The sequence below is a fragment of the Monoraphidium neglectum genome, assembly GCF_000611645.1.
Source record: "Monoraphidium neglectum strain SAG 48.87 unplaced genomic scaffold scaffold00848, whole genome shotgun sequence".
Classification (NCBI taxonomy): Eukaryota; Viridiplantae; Chlorophyta; class Chlorophyceae; order Sphaeropleales; family Selenastraceae; genus Monoraphidium; species Monoraphidium neglectum.
The window spans coordinates 1-9505 of record NW_014012780.1 but is presented as its reverse complement, the minus strand read 5'-3'; the positions used below and the strand labels follow the sequence as shown (position 1 = coordinate 9505).

Below are 9505 nucleotides of genomic sequence, written 5' to 3'. Positions count from 1 at the left end.
CCGCCGCCGCCCGTGCTGCTAGACACCCTGCGGGGGCCCGGCGGGAGGGGCGCCCGGCGGGGCGCGGGCGGCGTGCCGGCGAGGGCGACCAGGTCGATGCTGAGCCGCGGCCCGAAGCTCGCGCTGCCGTGCTCCGACACAGACCGCGACCGCGACGTGTCCAGGAGCAGCGGCCGCTCGTCTTCCGGCAGGGCCGCCGCCGCCGCCTCCGCCGCCGCCACATCCGCCGCGGCCGCCTTGCTCCGCGCCGCTGCGCCGCCGCCGCCGCCGCCGTTCGTCGCGCCCGCCGCGTCCTCGGGGGCCGCGGCCAGCGCCGCCGCGCGCGACACCTCCGCGGCCCAGTCTATCCGCGACAGCACGGCCGCCTGCACGAGCGCCTGCCCCGAGGTCGTCGCCAGCAGGGCGACCCAGAACCCTAAAACCCCGAGGTGCAGATGGAACCCGAGGAGCACGGCCAAGGGGACGCCGAAAGCCCAGTAGCCGATGACGTTCATGGCGGCCCCCAGGGCCTGGCGGCCGGCGCCGCGGAGCACGCCCTGCAGGACGGCGTTGGTGCCGTCGCCTGAAGGGGGTGGGGGTGGGGAGGGGTGTTTTTAGGTGTGGGGGATACGTGAGTTCCCGGAGCATGTGTCCGCGAGTATGTGTGTGTGTGTGTGTGTGTGTGTGTGTGTGTGTGCGCGCGTGCGCAAGCACGACGCGCTTTTTCCAACGCCTGCAGTGGAAGCGTGCAAGTGCGCACATGCAGGCGTGTGTGAGCAAAAGCTGCCAGCAAGATTGAACCTCTCGCCAGATGTCGGAGCATGCGTTGCGCCGCTGACGCCCCTCACACACTCACCAATCCTCCACTTAACCTCATGGCATGCAAACACACCCCAGCGTGAGCCCAATAGGGTATTGGAGGAAGCCACACTCACCTATAAACGTTACCACCAGCACCGGCATTACGATGAGAGCCAGAGCCTCCACCTGTTCGTTGCTGCTCAGCAGACCTATCACCTGCCGCCGCGCCAAGAAGCACGCCCCCGACTGCGCCGACTGCAGCAGCACCACCGCAGCGGCCGCCACCCAGCAGCTCGCGCGCGCAGAGCGCGCGTTGCCGGCGCCGAGCTCGTTCGCGACGCGCGTGTTTGCGGCGGCGGACAGCGCCATCGCCGACATGTAGGCCACCGCAGACACCTGCGTGGGGGGGGGGGGGCGCGTGGCCGTGCGAGTGGGTGAGCGAGCAACTGTGGGTCTAGGCGGGCGATGGGGGTGAGGAATGGCCACAACCACGCCGGTAAAGATGCGCCGGGAGGCTCCAGAGACGCCCGTTCCGGCGTGCTGCCTGGGCTGCTGGTCGCGCGGCTACTGCCGCCCTTAGCTGACCTCATACACACGCAAAACCCACACACCGTCCATGCCCCCTTTTGACGCGCGAGCGTGCAGGCGTATGAGCGTGCATGTACCTGGAATGCAAGCCCCATCACACCCACGGCGACCTCCGCATTGGGTAGCAAGCCTGCGAAATGGAGAATGCAAGGAGCAACATCAGGACCAAACACGGCTGAGCAAGTGCCCCCTGCTCAAATCAGATGTGTGGCTCATGCGCCCCAAAAAGCAAGGTGTGGCGGCCATGCTGCCGCTCGATGGGGGTGAAGGGCACAGGGGCACGGCGGCTGGGTCAGATGCTGAGCGTGGCCCTTTGGCTACAGGCGCACCTGCCATGAAGATCACAACCTGTGGATGTTGGATTGACAGCATGCAGTGCAGCGAAGAGGGTGTCAGAGGGCGGCATGAGGCTCGAGTGGGCGAGGTCAAACCCCGAACAACAGGACAGCCGGAGCAGTGACCAGCGGGCGGCGCGGCCGCACAAGGGGTGATGCGTGACCCACACACGGCCTTGGCTCACGCGTGCAGTTGCATTGCAGGCGCGTCGAGACATCTTTCCAGCAAGCTGCAGATGCACCCGCCCCCGCCCACTGGCCCCGTGCCCAGCCACGCCTGCCATTCAAGAAGCGCCTGTGCTTTCAGGGCCCATCCCATACGTCCGCATCCAGTGCCCCGACGTTCAAGCCCGGCATGCATGCCGGGCTGGCGTTGTATTAGCCGCAAGCGTCCATCCGGCGTCCGTTTGCTGCCCCCCACTCCGCATCCCAGGCCACCCCACCCTCGAAAAGCGCGCCGAGTCACACAACCTAAACCCCTGGAAGATCGCGCGGAGTCACACAACCTAGACCCCAGGTCACCCTCAAAAAGCGCGCCCCCAGCCCACCTCGTACGTCCACCACTCCGAGCAGACGGCCACCATGGCGGGCACCGCCAGCCCGAGGTACTGCCCCCAACCTCGGAACGCGTCCGAGGTCAGCCCGGTCCAGGTCGCGTCCGGCCGGCGGCGGCGCCGCGCGTCGCGGGCGGCGGTGTAGGCGATCATGAGGGAGGTGGAGGTGAAGGTGCACAGCACAAAGCCGGCCGCGGCGCCATCGAGGCCGAGCTTCATTCTGGGAGGTGTGTGGGTGGGAGGGATGTGCTGCTGAGTTGGCAGTGTCATGGGTGATTCTGTGAGGCTGAGGTGATGGAGGTGTCGACGCGCGCTGAGGCGGTGGTCGCGGGCTCCTCGGATTGCGCCGGCGCCGTCTCGCGAGGTGCAGGGACTGCTGCAATGAGGGGCGGCCGCAGGGCCACCCGCACTCCGGGCGCTGGGCGCCGCGTGCCAGGCGCTGGGCGCTGGGCGCTGGGCGCGCTCACTTGTAGATGGTCAGCCAGTAGAAGACGGGCGCGCAGAGGGTCGTGACGGCGGTGATGACCGTGCCAGGCACCACAACCCTTTGAGCTAGGAGGTACCTGCGGCGGGGGCGACAGAGGGGGCAGGGGGTGACGGAACGGCCCTCGACAACAATGCCAAGCCTTCCCCAGGACTCACCCCTCACAGGCCCCCAGATCAGTTGCAGGCTGGGCGTATGACCAATGTTGATTGACTATCCACCCGCGGGGCAGCCCGGGCGCGTAATCAGCAGGGCAGGCACCAGGTGACGCACGCCGCTCCCAGGTCCCCACCGGCGGCCGCGATGCCGAGCCCTTGCCCTTGCCCCCAACCCCTCCCAAACGCCAGCCGAGCGCGCCCGTGCGCTCACCTCTTGAGGCACTCGCTAATGGCCAGCATGTATATGCAGGGCGACACCTGCAAAAGGTACCTGGCAGCACCCGCCGCGATCGCCTGCGGCTGGCCGAGCCGCAGGATGATGGGCCCCGCGTTGGCCCAGAGCAGCGTGACGGGCGCGCAGACCAGCAGGCAGATCGCCACCGCGCGCTGCAGCACGGTGCCCAGCATCGCGTGGTTGCCTGTCGCACGGACGCGTTTTAACGGGAAGCAGAGACGGAGGCAAGGTGTGGGGCGCAGGGGTGGGGCGGTTGCTCGTGGGCCAGGAGGGAATGGGCATGCGGCGCCGGCCGCTGCGCGTCGCAGCCGCACGTACCCAGCTGGACCACGTGTTGCCGAGCCGCAGGCCGGCAGCTGCACCCTTTGGAGGCGCGCCCAAGGCCTCACCCGCGCCCATGCCCTGGCCGCAGAACGTCTCCATGCCGGCGCTCAGGCCTGATATGATGCTCTGGGGTTAGGGGCGGAGGGGGCACATTGGGGGGCAGGCGCGGCAAGGGGAGCGATAGCTGTGTGGGGTGAGGCTGCGACCGGGAGGAGCGCCGCTGCGGTGCCGGGCTCAGCCGCGGTTGCCCCTCAATTTTCTGGGCTCGCCTCGCTGTGACCGCCGCTGACGCTGCAGGCTGATGCCAGCACCAACTCGTGTCATTTGCGACAGGCACCCTGGACCGCACGGCTGGCGGGCCATGGGGCCCAACTGCAGGTCGCGTGCCTGCAGAGCCCATCTGTCGGCTGCAACAGTGCCTTTTGGCGTAGGAATGGGAGGCCTCAAGCCTGAGGCCTTTCCCCAAGACGGACCAGCCCGTGCAGCTGCAGGGCAGCTTCCCCCGCAACCCACCGCGCCGGTGACGTTGAATAGTGACGTGGCCAGCACCACTTGCGAGAGCGCGAGGGGGTCGTTCATGTGGCCCACGAATGCGATGGCGATGAGGCCCAGGAGAATCTGATATGATAAGGATGTAAGGGCAACTGAGACGTCAAAGGCAAGCTTGGATCCAAGGCATGCAATCGCCGTTGAATCGACATGCTTCGGGACAGCAGCAGGCGCTTGGGAAGATTCGACACGGGTGCCTTCTTGCCCCAGCCGGGCGCGCCCACCGCCGAGGGCGCGCGCCCGAGCCGCGCGGTGCCGCACCTGCGCAAAGTTCTGGGCCCACAAGGGTATCGCCATCTGCGCGAGCTGGCGGGCCGCGCGGGCGGACTCCTCCCAGCCAGACGGCGTGGCGGGCGCCATTGCGCCGTGCTCGCTGCGTGGGCGTGACGAAGAGATCACATCAGCGCAGGCGGCTGCCGCACCCTGCTGAGGATGATTCCTTGCTGGGCAGCTGCTACACCACCAGCGTGCGACACATGTTTGAGGGGACTTGAATTGGGAGCCCGTGTGCTCTTGTGGCGATGGCGCGCACAACGCGCCGCCTGTGGCGCACCAATTTGAAACCCGGCTCGCTGCTGCATAGCAGGCACACGGTCCGGTTAATGCGCATGTTTCGTGACGCTCATGCAAGGATCATACCTGTGCTCACGAGCCCCGCGTCCCTCGACACCCATAATCTCTTGGCGCCGCGATCATAAGGGTTACCGTACTATTACTTGTACCACTACACAACCTGCACGCTAATGCTATTATAACACAATTGAACCCCCTGGGAGGCTGAATTACCCCGGCGTCCGCTGCCGGCGCAACGATCGCCCAGCCCTCCCACTGCTTGTGCTGCACCCTGCTAGGGCATCTTTGACAGGATCACGCAGAGCCTGCGCACAACAGGTACTGAAGCACTCGGCCATCATATTTTGGCCGCCCTCAACTACACAACGCATGGGATGGAGGGGTGCTTGCCCAACTGGACAGCTCGGACATGGGACGGCGAACTGCACTGCGGCGGCAGGCTCGGACAGGGTGGCTGAGGACACGCTGTTGAGTGTCGTCTGTGCAAAACCGAAAATGCGGGAAGTTTCCAGCCAGGTGACGTATCTGATTCGGCAGTGGTCACAACCACTCAATAGCTGGTTATTCTGTAGAGCAACATGAAGGGAACGTTGTGCACCCCGCAATTGTTGCCGCGCCGCGACCTACCGGTCGCCTTCGTTTCGAGCGACGCGATTGTGTATTGCCGCCCCGCTATCGCCTGACATATGACGGCCCGAGACGCCCCCCGCACCACCCCTCAGACCTCACCATGCGCCGCCCATACAAACCCCCTGGCCGCATGTGCTCGTGACCCACGAGTGCTGCGTATCGCGCTCCGCGAAACCCGGCCCGCCCTGACAAGTCGCCCGACACGGCACATTAACTACTAAAAACCTGGCGTCCCCCATCCAAGCGGTCCCCCTGCAGCTCCGATGCGTTTGCATTCAAACCCCAGGGTTACGCCCCGCCACCCAGCACCCCTGACTGTCGATTCCAACGCTTCACATCGCCGGTTGATCAACTTGGGAAAAGGTTACACGCCAATTGCACACAGTGCGTTGGGGCTGTGCGCCTTCACCGCGGCCCCGCCGGCAGCCCCAGCACCGCGCGCACCGCCAGCGAGAAGCCGCCCTCCCTGAAGCCCGGCAGGACGCCGCCCGACGCGGCGAATTTTGAGACCATGAATCCGACCTGCCGCACGCGGCCCCCCGTCAGCGGCGGCTGCCCGCCCACGACGCGGCCCCGCAGGTTTGGGAGGAATTCCGAGAAGGGGATGTCGATTGTCTGCCATGCGCCAGGGGGCTGCGGGGTGGTTTCGAAGTCGGCCTGGTATGCGACGCCGTCCCACGTGTCGTCAGCCTGCAGAGTCGGGACGAGGAAATACAGCGTCATGACACAGCATCTGGGGTCATCCGGTGCTTCGCATCGCTGCGCATGGCACCTGCGTCATCTGGTTGGGTTGTCAGTCATAGGCCGCGGCCAGCGGCAGAGCCGTTGAGCAGCGGCAGAGCGCTGCGGTGGCAGCGGACGCCGACGAGTTCCCGCCGCAGCAGCGGCGACGGCTGACCTCCAGCATCGGCAGGCGCCCAGCTTGACACGGCCACAGTCATGCCGCCAATACCCCCGCCCCCCCACCTCGATGCACGGCCACCCACCTTGACATTTAGCTTGTACGTCCGCCCGTCCCCGCGCACTAACAGCCGCACGCCGGCCCCGCGCCTGAGCTCCGCCCAGCCCGCCCAGGGCAGCGAGCGCACGCTGGCAAACCCGCCGTTAAACGCCGAAGTCACGTTGCCTATCAAGGTGGATGGGAAGCCACACGCTGCCGTGTCACGCAGGCGCATATTTTCTGGTACAACAACATGCCAGCATGCGCCATGGATGGGTCCAAGACTGCAGCTGCTCTTGTGATCAGATCAAAGGCCCCCTGCCACCCCTTGTGGTGTTTTGGGCCCCAGCCGCGGCCCGCCCCCGCCCCAACTCACCGCCGAAAACGATGGCTTTCGCCTCCGGGTCGTATGTGATGCCGCTGCTGCTGGCGCCGCCCATCACGGCGTCGTCCAACGCCTGCGGCGTGTCACCATATTGCACGCCGTCCCATCAGCCAACAGCACGCGAGCTCGTGCGCAACGGCCATTAGCCACGCTTGCTTGTAATGCCATTCCAATCAGTGCCAGAGGCCTCCGTCTCCCTCAGCTGCGAGCCAGGGGCTGCCATCCCCCTGCCCTGAGGCAGCCCTCGGCGCTTCCGTTGCTGGAGCGCATCGCCCCCAGCTGTCAAGGAACCAGAAACACGTTTGATCTGCCTCTCGCGGGCGCACGCGCACCTGCCACCGCGGAACGTCCTGTGGCAGGCCGTCGGAGCAGTCCAGGACCGGGAAACAGTCCGTAGCGCCTTCGGGAACGGGATCATCCAGACCGCCAATCTGCGACGCCGCGTCCAGGCGTCCCTCTGTGCAATTGACCCGGGCGGTGCAGCCGTGGCAGGGTTCGAGGGCGGCGTGGGCGGCCAGGTATAGGGAGCGGCCTCGTGCTTGCTGTGTGGGGGGCGGGGCCCCGCTGCGCCACCAATCAGTCACAAACAAGCGGCGCCCTGACGCCTCGCCCGCAGCCCCGCATGCGGCTGCGGTCGCGCCTGCCTGCCAGTGTCAGCGAGGCCCGGGCCGCCGCTGTCACAGACGCGCGGGCACCGGCGCACCCATAATGACGTCAAACGCGCGCCTCAGGTCCCACGCCGCGGCGGGCGGGTCAGGCCTGTCGGCCGCCTGAATCAGGGCAGCCCTGGCGGGGAGAGGGGGCAGGCGGGCAACGAGCGTTCTAGGCATGTCCTGGCGCAAGGCAGGCCGTCCGGGGCATGGCATGGCGTGCAGCAGTGGGAGCGCGGAAGTTGATGGTCACCCGCGCCCGCTGGTCCCGGGCCCCGGATCCGCTCGCCTGAGGAGCTCTGCGGCAGGAGGAGGGGTCTCGGGGCTGGCCGCCAGCCGCTGCGCGGCGCCCCTGTACACTGAGTAGCAGTCGGCGGGGCGCCCGCGGTTGTAAAGCGGCGCCCCGACTGAAATGGCTGCCACGATCTCCGCTTTGAGGGCGGCGGTGGAGGTGGCCGCGACGGACCCTCCGCCGCCACCGGTGGCGGCGGCGCGTGTAATTGTGGCGTCCGGTCGAATGAGGGGGCGGCAGGCCAGCCGCCCGAAGGCTCGCTGGGTGGGTGCGAGGCGCATCAACGGCGGCGTGACTTGGTTGTGGTGCAGGCGGGGTGCCAATGGTAGGCCGTGCTGCGGTCCCTCTTTCGTGTTCCAGACGTGGGGCTGCAGGACACCACAGGGCTCCTGCCGCAAGCGGCACACACTGCAGGTCGGCGCCACAGTCAAAGGTTCAAGTGACCGAAGCGCTCTACAGAAACATGGTCATTTGAGTGATTTCAGGTTGTGAAGCGTGCGCGTCTAGCACCTAAATCGGTAGTTGGCACTTGAGTGAGCGCTGATGACGGTAAACGCGCACTTGATTGCAGCCGGCCAGTGCGCGTTGAGCATTTACACAGATGCGCAGTTCACTCTAATTGCACGGCTCTCTCACGCACTCGATCAGGCCCGCTTGAATCGTTCAACCAGCAACAGATCGTCCCTGCCCAGCGCAGCTCAGCACAGCTTGAAAGATGGCTATCGCGGCGACGTTCTCCCTGTTCTACACCATTCTCTTGTGAGCGCGGTTGCTAGTTGGCGCGGGGTGCTGATGGCCCTAACCTGCGCGGGACACGGGACGGCGTGGGCACAGGCGCACTGTCGTGTGTTTGATAGACTCAGTGGCATGCCGTCATTTGGCCGGTCGTCGCGATCACGCCGGGCGATGATGTGGCCAACACATTCACTCTCCGCGTGCACAAAGCTCGGCCCCAACGTCGGATGTGGTTGGCATTTTAGAGGCATGCAGTGTTCAAGTTTGGTGGCCGCTTGCTGCACATGGCGACCGATCGGCGCTGCACGACCGCCTAGCCCACCTGCCCGGCGTGCCCAGCACCCCGCCTGCCGAAGCAGTGAGCGCGCGCACTTGCACTCACGTCGCCATGCGTGCGGCGTCGCGCGACCTTACCCTCCCTGCCATGCAGCGGATCCTTTGCATATGCCATCCCGGCGTACAGCACCTTCAAGGCCGTAGAGAAGAAGGGCGGCGAGGACGTGCGGGAGTGGGCACAGTACTGGTGAGCTGGCGGCCCCGGCGAGCCAGCAGCTCCCATCCCGCACAGCCCCTCATGCTTTCACCGCCCGCGCGACCTATGGTCTTGCCACCCATAGGGCACGTTGATCAATGTCTTGACTGCCTCGCCGGCCCCGCGGCGCCATTCGCAGCGCACCGCTGCGCCCCGGCCCTGGCCCAGCATGCCATCGGCCCTCGGCCGCCGCCGGCGCCGCCGCCGCCCCCTCGCCGCCCCCCGCAGGGTGATCTTCGCGGTATTCATCCTGTCGCAGTGGCTGGTCGACTTCCTCCTCTGCTGGTGCGCAAACCCCCTCCCCCCTGCCAAGCGTAACCCTCGTGCGTCGCGGCAGCGGCCCTGGCCTCATCCCCTGCCAAACTCCTTTGCACGTGCACCAACAAGAGCGCCTTCACCCCATGCACAACCCCCCCAGGCTGCCTTTCTACTACATCGCCAAGCTGGGCTTCCTTGTCGCCCTCTGGCACCCCTCCACCAAGCTGGCATCATCCATCTACGCCAAGGCCTTCGCCCCCCTCGTCTCGAGGTGCGCCCCAACCGCACGCCTTCCGGGCCGCGCGCCGCACGGGACCGACACCGCAGGGCAGGCGCTCGCAGCGGTTTTCAGGAGGTGGACGCGGGGGCGGCCGGCGCCGGCAGGCGTCTGGGCGGCCGGGGCATGCATACGGCGTGCTAGTCGCGGGGTGGACGTGCGCGCCGCGAGCGGACGCGCGCAGCAACGGGCCGCGCCGCGCTGGGGCCTGCTGTGCCCACAGCCC

General features: G+C 66.9%; 3 protein-coding genes across 3 annotated transcripts in view; 1 reads left to right on the top strand and 2 right to left on the bottom strand.

The window, feature by feature from the left end:
* The window catches only part of MNEG_5604 (hypothetical protein), a gene marked incomplete at both ends in the record, with an annotated part of 5173 nt that extends 806 nt beyond the window's left edge, over positions 1-4367 (bottom strand). Inside the window, 10 exons of the mRNA XM_014045921.1 lie at positions 25-562; positions 915-1176; positions 1446-1498; positions 1698-1716; positions 2252-2477; positions 2725-2820; positions 3111-3318; positions 3524-3584; positions 3972-4076; positions 4269-4367. Coding sequence (XP_013901375.1) covers positions 25-562; positions 915-1176; positions 1446-1498; positions 1698-1716; positions 2252-2477; positions 2725-2820; positions 3111-3318; positions 3524-3584; positions 3972-4076; positions 4269-4367 — 1667 coding nt within the window. The remainder of the gene's footprint in view (positions 1-24; positions 563-914; positions 1177-1445; positions 1499-1697; positions 1717-2251; positions 2478-2724; positions 2821-3110; positions 3319-3523; positions 3585-3971; positions 4077-4268) is intronic.
* Positions 4368-5615: 1248 nt separating this feature from the next.
* On the bottom strand, positions 5616-7242 carry MNEG_5603 (hypothetical protein; the record flags this gene model as incomplete). The annotated part of the gene is made up of 5 exons (XM_014045920.1): positions 5616-5900; positions 6197-6336; positions 6527-6608; positions 6868-6992; positions 7239-7242. The coding sequence occupies 5 exons, from the start codon at positions 7240-7242 to the stop codon at positions 5616-5618; spliced, it is 636 nt and encodes a 211-aa protein (XP_013901374.1).
* A 950-nt stretch (positions 7243-8192) lies between these two features.
* On the top strand, positions 8193-9423 carry MNEG_5602 (Receptor expression-enhancing protein 2; the record flags this gene model as incomplete). Its single annotated transcript, XM_014045919.1, has 5 exons — positions 8193-8236; positions 8643-8735; positions 8973-9029; positions 9163-9273; positions 9330-9423. 5 exons carry the CDS (start codon positions 8193-8195, stop codon positions 9421-9423), a joined length of 399 nt encoding a protein of 132 aa, XP_013901373.1.
* Between the last annotated feature and the right edge of the window lie 82 nt (positions 9424-9505).